Source organism: Vulpes vulpes, chromosome 5, assembly GCF_048418805.1.
Source record: "Vulpes vulpes isolate BD-2025 chromosome 5, VulVul3, whole genome shotgun sequence".
Taxonomy (NCBI): domain Eukaryota; kingdom Metazoa; phylum Chordata; class Mammalia; order Carnivora; family Canidae; genus Vulpes; species Vulpes vulpes.
Genome location: NC_132784.1, coordinates 17,250,473 through 17,269,477, shown reverse-complemented (window position 1 = coordinate 17,269,477; position 19,005 = coordinate 17,250,473). Strand labels below are relative to the sequence as shown.

Below are 19,005 nucleotides of genomic sequence, written 5' to 3'. Positions count from 1 at the left end.
GCTGACAGAAATAACACCTACCTGTAGGGTCAAGCCAAGACTCTGTCAAGCCCAGAAAAAGCAAGCAGTTAATTTTCAACAAGAAGCAACAGAAGTTTCCCAAAATAGGTACAAATGAGGAGCTAATCACTTGATGGATGATAAAACAGCCTTAGAAATCAGTTTTAAAAGCAGAATCCTGAAAAAAAATTATCTATTAAGTGAAGGGAAAAAAAGGGGGGGGATCCGGAATTCTATTATGTATTTACAACTATGTAAAAATAAACCCACGAAAAATACGATAATGCTTGTATTGAGTATGGGGGCCTTTTCCATGGGAGGAGGTGGCTTTCTCTATTTTTGCCATAGGGTTACATTTTTCTTCAATTTGGAAGGATAGAGGAAGTCTTTTAAATAGAGCCTTCAAGAAATAGAATACCATTTTGCTATCAGGGTGATGTGAAGAGAGCAAGAGTGGGGAGGCCTCTAGCAGGACCTGCAGAGACCAGCAGGCTGTCTGGCAGGGCCAGGGAGAAGTTAGGGAGTGTCTGGGGGGAGGGCAAAAGAAGGGCACCACAGTCTTTGAGCGGGGATAGCTCAGACCAAGCCGAGCTTTCAAGAGCTGGCTCTGGTGGCAAGAGGATGGCCGTAGTGCCTAGCCCAAAGGCCACCTGGAGCGTGGACAGGAGGTGAGTGCAGGAACCATCAGACTTTTCAACTTCTTGGAAAAAATCATCACTCAGTAGATGTAGCCAAAGGGACTCAGCATTGTCTGACCACTTGGATGGTCCCTATAGAAGCTACTTAGGGAGGGGTCGTGAATAGTCAATGTTGACACGTACAAAAATGCCCAAATGCAAACAGAATACACAAAGAGGATGGTTGCAGTGAAATTCTGAGATCTGGAACAAAACGATAAGAAAAATTAGGTTTTTCAACTTGCAAGAAACTCCACCAACTCTGTGAGGAGATGAGTTAGAGGAGAAATAGAAGCAGTAAGTGAGAAGTGTTGAATCTGAATTTAAGTTTTAGAGCAAACATGCTTTGGTCAGCACAACCCCATGGCACTGCCCCTAAAGATGTATCAGCAATGGTGCGTTTCTCTCTTTCTTTATCCTCCAGCTGGGCCCTTTCTGACCAGCTTTCCCACCCTCTCTGCACTTCACACATGCGGGAACACTGCTAAATCTGGTCAGACGACAGCTGGACTGGAAGACGACAGAGCTCTACAAGTACAACACTCTATTCCTGTGGATCTACACTTTCCATTTTGCACCCCCATCAGAACACAATCTAGTACACCTGTAATACACGTGCGCGTTTACACATCAAGTATGTAATGATTACTATCAACCCACACAGGAAACACTAGTAAATATGTTGTGTTTGAAAAAAATCAACAATGCATAAATATAAGTTGACACTTCCTTCTTACGCTCAAAGCAACGATCTTCCCCCTTCAGATCACTGGAATAGCCACATGTACCCGAAGGGTGAGGGAATGGGAGATTCTGTGGGGATGACTGGGTTGGGCCAGACCCACACTTTTGTCATATAGGTAGGAAAGAACCCCCTCTCAAGGCAGCACCCAAGTTCTCTGTGGGCAGGCTTTGGGAGTTACTGTTTTGTGCCAATTCTCCAGCCTGGACACAATGCAACAGGACAAAGGTCTCGAACTACTTAATTGTCCTCTTCATGTCCGTGTTTTCTCCAATTAAGGCAGCGTCCTCCATGAGAAAGTTTTCCATCAACCTGTGACATGAAGGCTGTAGCAACCATGGATGATTCCTGCCTTGTTCCAGTACTAAAATGCTGATTTTCTCATTCTTCATTCCTTTGGCATTTATTAGCTGTGATTTCTTCATGATTAACAAATTTCTTTCATCAACTTTCTGATTATCTTCAAATACAACTTGGCCTAGAAAGGCAGGATCAAAGCTGGATTCTTTCCCTTTATTTTTCAGAGTAATGAAGTGGTGTCCTAGCAACTAGCAAAGGGGGGATTGATGGACTTTGTGGGCTTTTCCTGTTTGGAGGATCATCTGGACTCCTGGAGTGCCTGTCACTGATGTGACTGTAATCCACTATAGCTTTTCTTCTTCCTGATTCTCAGACCACCCCGTCTTTGGTTCTTCAGTCCTTCTGACTCCACTCCAGGGGTCTTCCTTAGCTTCCTTGCTTTCTGGCATGTAGAGATATCCCTTTGTGGACATTTCCTGCCCTAGACCTGGAATTGGCTATTTAACCGAGCAGGAGGTTCCTTGGAGAGGGAAAGATATTTAAAAGGTTCCCAATCTAAGTGCCAAGGATACTCCTTGCTACGGGCCGTCTTTACTTTTGATCCTTTTCAAAGTACAGAGCTAGGAAACATTTATTTTTTAAAGAGAAATGTACGTTGACATTGATATGCCCTCCTTGAGCCGAGGATCATACAGTCTTTATTTAAATTCTTTAAATACTACCCACCTTCTTGTATACTGAAAATCTTGGGCAGCCCGGGTGGCCCAGGGGTTTAGTGCTGCCTTTGGCCCAGGGTGTGATCCTGGAGACCCAGGATCAAGTCCTATGTTGGGCTCCCTGCATGGAGCCTGCTTCTCCCTCTGCCTGTGTCTCTGTGCCTCTCTCTCTCTCTGTTTCTCATGAATAAATAAATAAAATCTTAAAAAAAAAAAAAAAAAAAGAAAATCTTGGCTCCTACAGTATGCCTCTAATAGTTTCAAATAACAGTGCAAATATTTCCTCTTGTGAATGTATGGTCCAAAGAGGGAGTTTTAAAGTCACTCCAAGTAATTATTTTCTCTATGTGGGATAGTCATATTAATCTGATAGAGCACTAGGCCTATTCCATTTTTTCAATTTGTTTTCAGTTGTAAGTGAATGCTTTCTCTCTCAATGTCTCCATCTCTCTCTCTCTCTTAAATTACGTAAAACATTTACATGATTCCTAGTCCAAAATATGGTGCATTAAAGGGACATCTACTTTCTGTCCCTGATCCTGCAGACCTTTCCTCCAGAGATAGTCACTTTCATCAGCTTGTTATTTAACCTTACACTTTTTCTTTTGAAAATACAGGAAAATTCATATATACTAACGTACACACACACTGTCTTCTTATGCAAAACGGAGTACGTTGACGAGATGCCCTGCATTCTGGTTTCATTACTTGAATGTACCCCAGTCATCTCCCTCAGAGCTGTGTGGACTGTCCTCACTGTTCTTCCCAGTTTCAAAGTACTTCCCTCTGTCAGCAGACCATGTTATTCACTCAGTTCCCTATCATGACCATCTGGGTTATTTTCAGTCTTTGCCTATTACGAACAGTGTCACAACAAATCACCTGTGCACGCATCATATTTTATTTCTGCTCACTTATCTTTGGGAGAAACTCTTAGATATGATCTGCTCAGTCAAAGGGAAGATGTGCTGATAGTTTTGCTAGATCGTGACAAATATGCTTCCCCCTGTTAGTACCATGCTATGCTCTCACTAGTAGGGCAGGAAAAGATGGACAGATCCTCAGCATTGGAATAGCTATGCTACTAACTTCTGGATCCTGGTGAGCCTGATGTTTGGGACATGGTATCTTGGTGCAGTTAAAATATGCATTTCTCTTTATGGTGAATGAGGGTAATATGTTTTCAAATGTTTGGGGCAATAAGCTTCTTTTTCCTCAAAATGAATAATGGCCTTTGCCCATTTTCCTATTGGATTATGAAACTTTTCTTTCAGTCTTTAGAAGCTCTTTATATATTAAAGGATACTAACCCATCAAGATAGAATTTTGCTTATGTTTTCACCATATTTTTTTTATTTTTATTTTTTATTTTTTTTAAAGGCAGTCAAATGTACCCGTTTCCTCCCCAGATTCCTGCTGAATTCTGAATCAGTTAGGAAATTCATCTCCTTCCCAGGTTAATAGGAATTAATCTGTGTTTTCATCTTTAGTTACATTTTAAGCAATGAATTTCTTTCAATTTAGTTAATCAACACTGTTGAAATCCTCCATTCGTGGAGAACAAAATGGGTTTTTAGGACTCTGAATTTCAACATTCTCGCAGAGAACTTTATACTTTCTGGAAACACTTCCTATTTCTACTCCCAAGATACGAGGCAACGCCATCTTGTAGAAGACATACATATAGCATATCATTCAGGCTGTTCTGGCCTTTTTAGAAACATCTAACATTTTTCATCTGATGTAATGAAGAGGTCACTTCTAACATTATTTTGTACCACCTCATTCCAGCCCCTCAAGAGTTATACAATAAAGTCAAACCAAAGGCTAACTCCAATCATGCCTTACCATACTGGCCAGCTATTTGTCACCCAACGTGCCATTTATTAGTTTGTCCTCTAAACTGTGAGCCCAAGACAGGTTACAATAGCAGGATGATAGAGCTCCAGGAACAATAATAATGTCAGACACATGGGTGGCTCGGTGGTTGAGCGTCTGCCTTTGGCTTAGGTTGTGATCCTGGGGTCCTGGGCTAGAGCCCCATATGAGGCTCCCCACAGGGAACCTGCCTCTCCCTCTGCCTATGTCTCTGTCTCTCATGAATAAATAAAATCTTTAAAAAAAAAAAGTCTGCCATACATATAACATGCTCTTAAAAATCCTTCTGAGCTGAAAAGAACATGTGACCATGAGCTGAGTTTTAAATCACTACCTTCCGATTGCTATAACCCTTAATTCTATTGTCTCATACATCACATGCAAAGATTTGTCCAATGTATTCTGTTATTTTAGTGAACATGAGAAAAGGGTCATCTTCAGGTGACTACATACAAGGAGGAGGGGCACCCACACAGAGAAAAAGTAGGCCATGGGTCTGTTGGGCTTTAACAAAGGAAACAGATTTACATCTCAGATACTAATTCTATGATGAAAATCTTGGGATTAAAATTATACTGACAACTCTGGAAAATGGGAACTCCCCAAACTGAGCATCCAAATGAAGTCATGTTTAACTTAATGTGACATTTCCAGAATAGGACTTCACCTCAACACCAAGGCCTATGGACTTAAACTCTAAGCTTATTTTGGGCACGATCATTACCAAATGTGGGAGTTTCTTTCACAGTCCTCAGCTAATTATTAAGGAAATGAGGCCAGAGGCGGTAAATTCATAACAGCAGTAAGGAATGGTGAATGCGTGAAAGGAAATGTTACAGAAACAGAAAAATGCGAAACCCCCACTGTTGAGGTCAGTTAATTCACCATTTTTTAAGTATCTGTGACAACACCTCCTGAAATTATCACTGCCGTTGGCAACAATGACACCTTGTGAACGAGGGCACATGAAATTTCATTCTGGGCTAGTGCTTAAAAGCTGATTAAGTATGGAAAAGAGTTTAAAATAGTTTCATTAAAAAAAAAGCTGACTTTTTTCTTTACAAGGGTTGATGCTTAAATAATTAAGACTTTTTGTCTGGAAAAATCTATCTACATGAAAGAGCTCATTTCTCATCAGTAATCAAGTAATCAAGTGGGCCATTTGCAGAATGAAATGTGTTTAGAACCTGCTAATCCAGAATCCACACAAAGTCCTTTCTCAAATGGTTTTTACTGATACTTCATATTGAACATTTTTTTTTCCTTCAGGATGCTTCTAAGGCTTTTCACAAAATGCTCACATGGCCTTTCAATTCCAATTAAACAACAAGAACAAATCAGTTATTCCCAAGGGAAAGGTTCCACAGCACACATTTCTACAGCGAAAAGCCCAGAGACTCATAACCCAAAATACCCATTCTAGTTTCCTTTCCCGTTTGCCTTCGGTAGCATTCTGGAAAGTAGAGGTGAAGCGAGAATACTCACGGAACATGGTATAAAACTGCTGCGGGTTCAGATTCCATTTGCCCCAGGGCGTCTTGTGGCCTTTAGACTGGGCATAGTTAGCATGGTTAAATTCTGGCTCGGTACCAAATGAATCCAGGACTCGGAGCATGCACCTGAAAGGAGAAAGCAATGTTGATAAAACTACAGTCTTGACCCCAAAGTTCAAAAGGTAAAAACTTGGGGCACCTGGGTGGCTCAGTCAGTAAAGTGTCTGCCTTCAGCTCAGGTCATGATCCCAGGCTACTGGGATGGAGCTCTGTCTCAGGTTCCCTGTTAAGCGGGGAGTCTGCTTCTCCTTCTCCCTCTACCCACTCCCCCCCTCCCCGCAACCCCACTCATGCTCGGTCTCTCTCTCTCTCTCTCTCCTTCAAACAAATAAATAAAATCTTAAGAAAAAAAGGTAAAAACTCTAACCCCTCCTTCAAGGACTACCAAAAATGGAGAACACTTTTAATCAGAAACACTGGTGGGCAGGAAGTGAGAAACTATGGAATATATATACCAAACATCTCCATGTGTGACTTCTGAGGCTGAGCCATCACACATACATATGTTTTGCTTCAGATTAGCTGACAGACAAGTCACAGAAGATTGCTCAAATACCAGCAAAATATAAAGTCCCATAGGAGCTGGCATTGCAGACTGCCATGTTTACTGCTGTACCCCTAACGAGGGCTGAGCATACAGTGGTGCCTAATGAAGGGTTGTTGAAGAAACAAAGAACTACTGTTTGTAGAAGTGGCTGTGGTCTGAATATTTGTATTCCCCTCCCGAATTAGGTTGAAATCCTAACCCCAAAAGTAACAGCACTAGTAAATGGGGCACTAGGGGGTTAAGTCGTGAAGGTGGAGCTCTCGTGAATGGGTTTAGTGTTCTTATAAAAGAGACTCCACAGGGCTGCCTGGGTGGCACACTCGGTTAATTGTCCAACTCCTGATTTTGGCTCAGGTCGTGATCTCAGGGTCCTGGGATAGAGCCCCATGTTGGGCTCCATGCTCAGGAGAGAGTCTGCTTAGGCTTCTCTCTCTCTCCCGGTCCTTTTGCCCCTTCTGCTCTTGGCTCACTTTCTCTCTAAAATAAGTAAAATTAATTAAAAAAGAAATGAGAGAGACCCCACAGAATTCCCTGTTCCTTCCAGCAGGTGAGGACAAAGCAAGAAGTCTGAGACCTGGAGGAAGGAGAACCTCACTCGACTATGCCAGAACTCTGATCTTGCACTTCAGCTTCCAGAACTGTGAGCAATAAATGTTTCTAAGCCACCCAGTTGGTGGAATTTTGTTAGAGCAGCCCAAATGGACTAAGATAGAGGCCTTACTCTCCTTACAGCATATGGCATGCCTTAGCTCTTTCAACAATCATTTAGCATGTTCATCAATTAATAAGAGTATTTAATTTTAGGTAGAGTTTAGAATCTCATGTAATCAGCTGTGTTGATTTTATGTTCTTGACAGTACCAGAGCATTATTGCTTTCTTCCAGAGCCTGAAGATGTAAAAATGAAGATGTTTAATTTGGCTCTTCCAACAAAGTATTCAAACTGGGTCACCCAAATCTGGTCTACCACCTATTTTTGTGTGGCTTGTAAACTAAGAATGATCTTTGTTAGTTTAAAAAAAGGGTGGGGGGATATTTTGTGACATGAAAATTAGTTGAAATTCACTTTTCATTGTTCAGATATGAAGTTTTATTTAAACATAGCAACACCTAATTGTTTACTTAGGTCTATGGCTATTTTCACTCAGTAACAGAGAACTTCAGGAGTTGCCACAGAGACCATGTGGCCAGCAAAGCCTAAAATATTTACTACATGGTCTTGACAGAGCCTATTGATCACTGCTTTAGAGTACAGAAACAACTACCAATAGCAAGAATCAATGCTGAAACAGAAATCAATGCTGAAACCTTCATTATTAATTAACTTATTTTTTAAATTCATCAGTTATCCTCCAAACATTGATATAAATTTAGCTTGTGTCTGGCCAATGAAGTCTGGTTTCTGTGGTTATACATCAACAATACTTCTGAATGGCTCTTACTGGACCAGTAAGCATAAACGCAAATAAATATTAAAGTCCACATCTTAGAATCAGATAATGGCAAGTGAGTTTTAAGTACTGGATTAAGTTTCTTTCCTCCTTTTCAAATTATTTTAAAGGCGTTCTTTCAACTTTTTTTTTTTTACACCAATGTATGATTCAGAAAAACAAAATGCAAACACCAGTTTAGATTTTCCAGAAAAATCAATAGTGAATTGCCACTTTACTGTGATGATTTTCTCATTAGTCATCTCTAATGAGATGACCACCCTTTGTCTACCCAAGGAAAGGAGGAAAAGAGGACGGGAGGGAATACAAGCTGACCACAGATAGCATTTCCTTATTTTGGACTTCTGTGTGGCTCTCAAGGAACATGCTACCATCACAGTGACAATTTTCACAATTATCCTCAAGAATATGTTATCTGCCTGAAAACCAATAGATGGACAGAAATGGGAGCCCACAGTTCGAGAAAAAGAAAGCTGGGGAGCCAAGATACTAACCAGTGTGTGTTTTCCTTTCTTTAAAGACTTTATTTATTTATTCATGGAGAGACAGAAAGAGAGGCAGAGACAGGCAGAGGGAGGAGAAGCAGGCTCCTTGCAAGGAGCCTGATGTGGGACTCAATCCCTGGAATCTGGAATCATGCCCTGAGCCAAAGGCTGATGCTCAACCACTGAGCCACAGGCATCCCCTGTGTGTTTTCCCTAGTCTTTGAATAGCTTGGGGTATTCCTTCTATCCTCTTAAAAAAACATCCCCATTCCTTAACTTATATATGTTTTTTAATATCAAAGTTTACATTAAAAACTCACATAAAAATCCCCTAATTAACTCTTCAACATATATTTTAAAATAAGATACAAAAGCCACTGGTTACAGCCACTGTATTTTCTTCTGAGGAAGTCGGCAGTGTTCAGAGAACAGTAGGGAAGACAGTGCCTGTTCTGTAGAGGGCTGCTGCAGAGCAGGAAGGGACCGAGGGACACACGCTGACAGGTGGGGCTGCTGGGCTCCTGCCCAATGGCCAGGGCTGAGACTCAAAGATTACAGGCTCTATGCAGGCACAGCAGGGAGAATGGGACAGCCTTGTCATAAGAACCTTTGTCTTGAAGGCTTTGGCTACTTCTACTCATTTGCAATCCACTCTAACAGGGTATATTCCTTTCTAGCTTTGGCTTGTGATTTATTTTTAACTTGGGAGTTTTATTGGTTTTATTTTAAATTTAGATAATTAAGACAAACCCTGATGAGTCAAGATACCTGGTGGGAGCTTAATGCCTGCAAGCCTGGACTTTGATACAGTGCTATGTGATGTCGGGCTTCTTCCCAACAGAGAGCTATAGAGTGAACGATCAAATGTCTGAGAAACTTGTAATTCGACATCCTCATACTTAAGCTTTGTTTGGGGAATTGTCTATTTTTTAGCTGACCTGGGTTTGTTTTATAAACCAGAGGCAGGGGACTGATCTCTGTGTACAGCAGAAGAGGTTTAACATTATAGTTTTCCTTTTTCAATCACATTCTACGGCTGTGTGTTTGGAACTGGGTTTATGTTAATATTTATGCAGTTCCTCTAATGTCTTTTGTGTGTCTGAAACATCAGGAACAGACTGATAACTTAAAAAGATATTTGCCTTGCTGCCCAAGGCAGCTGGCCTCCTTCTAATAGGAACTGCTGTGGCAATGCCAAATGACTCCTGGAACATTCTCTTTGCTCTAAGCCACACTACTATAAGATGGATGCTTAAAACTCCCTTGCCAGAACCTACTTCTAATTTGGAGTTAGATGTAAAGCATAGTATATCTTGCACTATGTGCACCCCGTTTTGCTGTGTGTCCTCAATACTCAGCAAAGATCTTATGTGAAGCAAAATGGGTATGAGTTTTGCAGTCCCTAGTGGTATACTGGTTGCATGCCAGCACTGAAAACATGTTTAATTCAATTTCTTAGGTCCCTACATAAATTGGAAAGAATTTACAAATATTTTCCCAAGATCGACAGGACTCAAGGTTTGCTCCTAAATGAAAGATCAGATGATAGATATCTTTACATTTAATGGAACTCCTACCATGTACAATCATCCAAGATGAATTCAGGGAGCTCTGACAATGTCTCGCCTTTGAAGGGAAAAGAAGTGGGCAAGAAACTTTCTGGAGGACCTGCTTGGTTTTTTGATGAAATCTTAGCTTCATCACATAACAAAGACTGCAGGGCTAAAGTCCTAACGGACCTCCTGCCAGCTAATATCACTAACGTAGATGATTTATTAAAGAAAGGGAGGATAAATATTATACCCTTCCATAAAACTCCTCTGAGATGATCCCTCTTCATTCAATAAGAATCAAATACCAACCAGTGGTGACCATTTTAATAATGAAATCATCCTTTTTAATTGAACACTACCACTGAGGACATCTTTCCATCCAAACAACCCTTCTTAATGGTGAGGATATGTGAATCTAGGGATGCCCGTAATGCCTTCTTCCTTTAGCACGTCTACCAGATGCCTGCCATTTGCTAAATGCCAGAGAACAATAGCTCTCCCTTTCTTTCTTTCTTTCTTTCTTTCTTTCTTTCTTTCTTTCTTTCTTTAATGCTGTAGCTAAAAAAAAAAAAAAAAAAGACTGTTTACTTACATGGCTTATTAACCAAAAAGAAAGGTGGTTATTTCCACATAACTGAGAACAAATGTGATGGCTTGTGATGTATGAAGATTTCAAGGAAAAAGCAAACCAAAAAAACAGGAATAATGTGATGCAGAAGGTAAAGTGCTATCCTGGCCCAAACCAAGATTTTTATTTTGCTTTTTTATGAAACTGTATCCAAAGGGAAATGAAAAGTGCACAGTCTCTTCTCAACCTATTCCTTCCCTCTGTTCCTGAGTATTGAGACAATTATTGCTATTGGCAAGAAAACAGCAAGAAAATTCTACAGACAATGGGTGTTTTCCCTACTATGTTTTGGATAAGATTGGAGAGGATTATTTTGACTTTGAATTTCAACTAAAGAACTTGCAATCTGACACAGGCTTGGAGATTAAATTTAATAAATAATATTAAACTATAAACTAGCCTGAAATGGACCTAGTTCAAGTTGTTAAGGATTCAATTATTGGTTAAATTAGAAGAACACGCCAAAACATCTATTTATGCAACAGAAAAGTGACACATAGAGGGATTTCTAAGTTACATTACTTGAAAGATTTTCCAAGTGTTCTTCTAGGAAATTGGTTGGAAACTATAAGTCAACATTCACTATCAGTCAGGTTGGTATTAACTTCATGATTTTTACCCAAATGTACCACTGTCACCATTTAGATACAATATATTTATTTACATTTATTAGAAACTTCTAGAGGCCAGAAATAAAAGCCAGTACCAACTACAGTAAGGGGAAGATAACCAAAAATAGCATATTTCTATTCTTTAAAAATTATTATTAAATTCAAACTGGATACTTTGCCTGAAGGCTGAAACTGACAACTACCCTTATTTTGTTAAAAATGCATGTAAGCATTATAAGATGTGTTGGAGGTATCACAGCACCAAACTAAGCCTTTGTAGAAAGATTGAAGGAAAACTGCAAGATTAATAAATTTCATTATATAATTCACTGTTATTTAATGCCATGACTGTATACCATGTAAAATCATTTCAAACAGTGTAGCATGGTCCCAAAACCACGCTGAGGGAAACAACGGGTTCTTCAAAATGATAAAGGTATGCATTCAGGTCATTCTCAGCATGGGTCTTGCCTTAAAAAGTACAAGACCCCAACATTCATACAAGGTATTCATAGCTTTTTCTTCCAAAAATGACAGCTCACGAGGGAAAGGGAAAGAGAAATGAGTCATCATCTCAAACCAGAGCAACATAAGAAATGATATTTTCCACATTTTATCCAAATTGTTACTTAAACAAATGAGACTGGTGTAGGCACACAGAGAGGAATGATGAGTATCAGGGAAGGTAAAGAAGTGGTTGGACACTTATTTTCTATTCTTAACAGAAATCAATGAAAATAATGAATAGCCTTTGAAAGTAAAAAGTCACTGTGGAGAATGTGAATTTCAACTAGGAATGAGAAACTTATTCCCACAGTCCAACAGGCAATATTTGATAGGCTTTTTCTGCCTGTAACCATGTTACCCCTGTTCAAACCAAACAAACTCCTCTATCAACTTTAGGACAGCATGTAGCACTTACTGGTAGTGAACCCAGGATGGCCCAAGAGTTTTTTTGAATTGAGCGAGTCCTACAATATCAATATAAATGAGCTCAACGATCCTGTCTCCTACAGTTGGGCAGCCAGATCGGTTTCCTACAACCTTCTTCATTATCCTAGAAAAAGAGCAGAAGAGAGGCAAAAAAGAAAAAAAATTATTTCAAGATCCTACACTTAGCAACATCAATAGGAAAATAAACATCCCAATAGTGTTGTCGGGGAGGATGGCACAGTCTGTCCCAATCTGCTGCCTATCTGAATCCTGCCCACCCATCGATGCCTATTCAGAGCCTTGATTCTGATTCTGGCAAAAGTAAACGGTGGTGTGGGCAGGTATGTGCACGCATGCACTTATGCATGCGTGTGCGCATGCACACACACACACACACACACTTTGAAACCAAGGAAGAGCCGGGTCTTAATCAGTCTCTATTATCTAGCTCCATGAGCAGCTGTGAGATCTCAGATAAGTCACTAACTTCTCCAGTCTCTCCTCCTCATGAGAAACAAAACAATGACCTGCCCACAAAACAAGATTTAGGTCAGAAAAGACGGATTGCAACTTGTCGGGGATTCTTCAGGTGCTTAAATGAGGTATTAAAAAGAAAAGTGCCTAATGTATACTAGATACTCAGCTATTGCTTTTTGCCACAGAACCTGTTCTCATTACTGCAGCCCCTCCTGACCTCTTCAATGTCTTTAATTTCTAGCCACTACAACATAAACTTTTATATTGTCTTGTACTGTTTCCTAATCTTTTCTGTCAAACGTTTCCTTCTGACTAGACTGCATTACGTAACTGGCACTGAGCTAGTTTTTCATTACCCTTCCTTTGAGCCACCCATCTCTTCAACCCATCCATACAAACCCACGCTTGCACTCAGACAGCATCGACATATTTGATCTTATGCCAACTTTGGGTGCAGGAGTAAAATGTGCTCACCAAACCACACCTCTACTCACCCAGAAATCAGTCATCATTGATGCCTTTTACCCCTGCCCATGTCCCATAACCATCCTTTACCGAATTCTGGCCATCAACTTCAAAGAATGAATCATAAAAGCAGGACTCTGCTCTGTAGCTCCATCCTGCCACGGCTTCACGTATCCTTCTCTTCTCATTGGGCCTTCTGAAAATATCAGGTTCTGGATAACCAATTTCTCTCTGGGAACTTGAAAATATTTCTACACAGGGCCAGATAGTAAATACTTTCCTCTTTGTAGACCATACATCCTCTCTCTCAACCATGCCGCTCTGCCCTTGTAGAGCAAAAGCAGTCACAGGCAATAGATCCACAATAGGTGTGGCTGTGTTCCCATGGAAGTTTACTGACAAAAACACACAGAAGACTGCACCTGGCCCACTGTGCCAGTGTATGTGGACTCCTACTCTACCCTGTCTTCAGTGGTTCCCAAGCCTGACTGCACACTGGAATGAACTAGAGGCATGGAGATACTCGTGCCTGGGTCCCATCCCCAAAAGTTGTGATTTAATTAGTCTGGGATATGTTCTGGGCATTGGCAGTCCACAAAGATCCCCAGGTGATTCTAATGTTCAGGCCTGTTCAGAAACCACTGCTCTTTGTTGCTTGCATGATTATCTTCTTAAATAAACACATCTTGTTCTGTTACCAGTGCTTAAAGAACCCTACAGACTTCTTGACCAAGGAATTAAGTCTCTCCCTGGTAGAGCCTTAATAGGCCTCTTCTGATCTCCCTAGGGAACACTTATCCCTAGAGTTCCCACAGTTTTCCATTTATTCACCCACTCACTCATTCCTTAACTCATCCCTTCATTTATTTGCTCAAGTTAACTAGTTATAAGCACACACTGGGTGCTAGGCACTATTCGAGGTGCCACGTAAACCGTGGGGGAACAATATTCACTGTTTCTGTACTCCCTTGGCTTACATTCTAGCATCCATGCCTCAATTAGTACTAATCACATTGCAATTAGTGTAATTATTATGCAATGTATTAGCTGTAATTACCAAAAGATTGACATTTCCTTGAACACATGCTGGTCATCTGTATATCCCACACCAAGAACTGGTACACAGAGAGCACTGAAGGAACGACTGCTGAACGTATGAATGCCTCTACCTCACATGCCGTGCACATAATGTGTTTTAAAGCAAGCAGGCGGCAGCATGCTGAAGGGACAAGGGTGGTATTTAGGGGGTCAGAAGGCAAAAGGAGCAGTGCAGTACAGTGGTCAAGAGTATAGACTTTGAAATCAGATAGACCTAGAATTCAAATCCTGGCTCTCTCACTTGTTCTCCATGTATTCTTAAACAACTCTGTTTCCTCATCTTTAAAAGGCAGAGAGCAATAGCACTTACTTCCAACTTTGTGTAAATAGTATATAAAACGCTTAGTATCTGATGCACAGTAGGTGCTCAGCAAACTTAGCTATTAAGAGTCATCAATACTATGGTCATCTTAGCCACTGACACTACTGTTGTAACTGATGCTTTTATCACAGTTTTAGCACATAGCATCTTTAAAAATGACATTTGATAATACTGCTTTCATCTCAACATTGCCACTAATCAAGTGTGTAAACCTTGGCCCTAACACAAGTGACCTCTCTGGGCTTCAATGTCTCATACAATAATATAGGAGCAGAGTGGGACATATTTTAACACCCATCTCTAGAATGTTCACTCAAGATACTTCTTCTGGAACATCTGACATACTGCAACATGATAACTTGGCTGCTGGGTAGAAAGTCTCCATGGGCAGTTAACCAAAAGGAGTGAAGGGGTGCTAAGCATTCCTGCCTAGCCAGCTGTGTCAACCTATAAGAGATTAAGAGAGAGCTAGAGCCAGAAGCAGACTGCAGGGAAACAGAAAAGCCAGGTAGAGTTAACAGACTCAGAGTGGAAAGTTGGCTTTATTGAAAGAGGATTGGATCAGGGCTTTCAAGAAACTCATTCTATCCAAATTAAATTATAAACAGGAACCTTCCCTGTTTAAGATTTGGAAAGCTTGAAGTTGAGTAGGGAATGGTATGAATTTCAGCAAGAGACAGGGAATTAGGAAAGTCAATAATGTTTTGTGCTGCACATGTTGGAAGCACCTGTAATAGCAAAGAATAAGCTCCTTACTTTGAATTTTCTGGCATTCATTTACGAAGCCTCTGGAGCCTGCAGCTACAATGAAAACATATTATCCTTTTCACAGTGTATGTATTTAGCTCCTGAAAATAATCTTCTTATCTCCTGTTTAGTGAATTATCACTTTCATTTTCCTCCACAAGAAATTACACACTAATAGAGGGCTTTAAGAGTTTACAATTTCTTTTTTGTATTCTGATTTTAAAATTGAAAAGTAATCTCCTTACTCCTTGAGCTCAGCCAGTGAAGCTGAAATCCTAATGTCATGGCCCAGTAAGTACAGAGATGTAATTAAATCACTCCACTGAACTAATTCACCAAGAGGGCCACCACTGAAAGCTGTCTCTGCTATCTTAAATCCAGATTCCTTAGTCAGGAGTCCCAGGTGAACGAGGACCTGAAAAAAAAAAAACAAAAACAAAGGAGAGGCATATATTGATTCCCACTGAACCAAGTACAAACTCCATAGTAACACATCAAAAGCAATCAACCAGTTCTAAAGTGATGTTTATTTTCTAATGAAACCTCGACATGGCATAAGATTTTTCTAGAAGGTACAAAGAAATGAAAGAAAATAAAGTCACTACTGTCCCTTTTATGGCTATGAACATGACATGTGGACAATCCGTTTTTAAAAAGCAGGATATAATTGGGAAATCAGAATTCAAGGAGGGTAAGCCAGTGCAATAAAGTATCATTTAACGATAATGGGTTTTTTTTTTTTCCCCACCACTGTTAAGGTTTGAACATAAAAAAATTTCAAACATATCTGAAATCAGACATAATAATGCAGTCGATTCCCATGTGCTCATCACAGAAATTTCACAATTAGCAGCTCAGGGTAAATCTTAACGTACACACTCATTTTCTCCCAACCTCCCTGCCCAGCTTATGTTGAAGCAAATCCAGGAGATCATATCCTTTCATCTGCAAATACCTGAGTGTGTATCTCTAAAAGAAACAAAACTTTCAGTTAAAAAACATAACCATGACATCGCCATCACCCCTAAAATAGCTATTAATTCCTTAATATCATTTAATATCTAGTTAATGTTTATACTTCCTCAATTATTCCTTTTTTGAAGTGCACTTGTTTAAGCCAGAAGTCAAATAAAGTGCTTTAACTAGAATCATCTCATTTATTCCTTAGCCTCCTTTACCCCCATCCTTTGGCGGTGGGGAGAGTTTTAATTTATTTGTCAAAGAGACTGGTTGTAGTTCTGGTAGAGTCTCTCGCACTTTGCAGTTTGTTCATTACATAACACATTCTTCTGTCCCTCGTATTTACAGTAAATTAGTCATTAGATCTGCAGGCATGATCAAATTCATATTTGATGTTTTTGGCAACGCTACTTCATAGGTAGTACTGTGTGTACTTCCACTAGGGGAAACAACGTCTGGGGTCTCTGGTGATGTCTGCAGCTCGTGATGATCACTAACTGGATGCATTCACACACTAGGGGTTGCAAAATGGTGATATTCTATTATTCCTTCTGCATTTATTGGCTGGAATGCTTCTATGAAGAGAAACAACTCCTCCCGCCTCCCATCAACTTTTTGGCTCTGCTGAAGTACAGTTTACATAGAAAAAGTCTGGTAAATATTTGACTCTTGCCCTTTATTTATCAATTTTCAAAATAAGAAATGTGTTCTTTTAGCATACTCTAATGACCATCAACAGGCTTTTTACAGGTATCATTATAAAATCATGGGTAGAAGTATATTAGATGTGCTTCAATAAACTGCAGTTATTATCCTTATGGATTATCAAACTGTCCCATCTTGCCAATGGGAGGCTGTTCAAGTTGGCTTCAAAATTCTTCTGACACAGTTCTAGTAGCCCTTGAGAGTTTCTTTGCTCTCTGCTGTGATAGGTGTTCCCAGGTCTTCATGTACAGGTTCTGTCTCAGACCTTAACCAATGATTTTTCCAACAACCTCTTACACCATTTAGTGGAAATGGCATCTCAAGATCAAGGTCTGATGCTGAGGGGACACTTTAGTTAGTCACTTCCTGTAGCCCTGAAATTTTCAATGGAAAATTTCAATGGTAGCTGGAAATTTCTCTCTTCTCCAGGAAAAAACAAATCATAAATTCACAGTGGTCTTTCCCATTCAAACTCAGGATTACAATAGCTTTGCATAACATTATCCATCTTACATATGTTATTTGCCTATCCCACATGGAAAAAAATCCCACTTCTCAAGGATACTAGCATAGTACTTTGCTTTATTCCAATATGCAAAAGGGATTTGGAATGAGAATATCCACCTACTATGTGTAAACTTAGTAAAACTCTGTAAAACTTAGATATTTTGCAGGGTTTTTGTCCTTTGTAATATATCATCCAAAATGCTGAGCTGTCCTCAGCATCTTAAAAGCCATCTACGAAAAGCCCACAGCAAATATCATTCTCAATGGGGAAACACTGGGAGCCTTTCACCTAAGATCAGGAACATTAACAGTGATGTCCACTCTCACCACTGCTATTCAACATAGTCCTAGAAGTCCTAGCTTCAGAAATCAGACAACAAAAAGAAATAAAAGGCATTCAAATTGACAAAGAAGAAGTCAAAATCTCTCTCTTTTTGCAGATGACACGATACTCTACATAGAAAACCCAAAAGACTCCACCCCAAACATTGCTAGAATTCATATAGCAATTCGGCAGTGTGACAGGATACAAAATCAATGCCCAGAAATCAGTGGCATTTCTATACACTAACAATGAGACTGAAGAAAGAGAAATTAAGGAGTCAATACCATTTACCATTGCACCCAAATGCATAAGATACCTTGGAATAAACCTAACCAAAGAGGTAAAGGATCTATACCCTAAAAACTATAGAACACTTCTGAAAGAAATTGAGGAAGACACAAAGAGATGGAAAATATTCCATGCTCATGGATTGGAAGAATAAATATTGTGAAATGTTAATGCTACCCAGAGCAAATAACACATTCAATGCAATCCCTATCAAAATACCATGAACTTTCTTCAGAATTGGAACAAATAGTCTTAAGATTTGTGTGGCATCAGAAAAGACCCCGAATAGCCAGGGGAATATTGAAAAAGAAAACCAGAGTCAGGAGCATCACAATGCCAGATTTCAAGCTGTACTACAAAGCTGTGGTCATCAAGACAGGGTGGTACTGGCACAAAAATGGACACACAGATCAATGGAACAGAATAGAGAACCCAGAAGTGGACCCTCAACTTTATGGTCAACTAATATTCGACAAAGGAGGAAAGACCATCCACTGAAAAAAGACAGTCTCTTCAATAAATGGTACTGGGAAAATTGGACATCCACATGCAGAAGAATGAAACTAGACCATTCTTTTGTACCATACACAAAGATAAACTCAAAATGGATGAAAGATCTAAATGTGAGACAAGATTCCATCAAAATCCTAGAGGAGAACACAGGCAACACCCTTTTTGAACTTGGCCACAGTGACTTCTTGCAAGATACATCCACGAAGGCAAGAGAAACAAAAGCAAAAATGAACTATTGGGACTTCAAGATGAGAAGCTTTTGCACAGCAAAAGATACCATCAACAAAACTAAAAGACAACCTACAGAATGGGAGAAGATATTTGCAAATGACGTATCAGATAAAGGGCTAGTATCCAAGATCTATAAAGAACTTTTTAAACTCAACAGCAAAGAAACAAACAATCCAATCATGAAATGGCCAAAAGACATGAACAGAAATCTCACAGAGGAAGACATAGACATGGCCAACAAGCACATGAGGAAATGCTCCGCATCACTTGCCATCAGGGAAATACAAATCAAAA

The 19,005-nt window shown here is 39.9% G+C and overlaps 1 protein-coding gene across 5 annotated transcripts in view; it reads right to left on the bottom strand.

Annotated features, from left to right (window-relative positions):
* The window catches only part of MGAT5 (alpha-1,6-mannosylglycoprotein 6-beta-N-acetylglucosaminyltransferase), a 333,678-nt gene that overhangs the window by 100,935 nt on the left and 213,738 nt on the right, over window positions 1–19,005 (bottom strand). For all 5 annotated transcript variants that reach the window (XM_072757610.1, XM_072757608.1, XM_072757609.1 and 2 more), the window contains 3 exons: window positions 15,428–15,597; window positions 12,063–12,197; window positions 5,799–5,932 (listed from right to left, as the gene is read on the bottom strand). In XM_072757610.1, coding sequence (XP_072613711.1) covers window positions 5,799–5,932; window positions 12,063–12,197; window positions 15,428–15,597 — 439 coding nt within the window. The remainder of the gene's footprint in view (window positions 1–5,798; window positions 5,933–12,062; window positions 12,198–15,427; window positions 15,598–19,005) is intronic.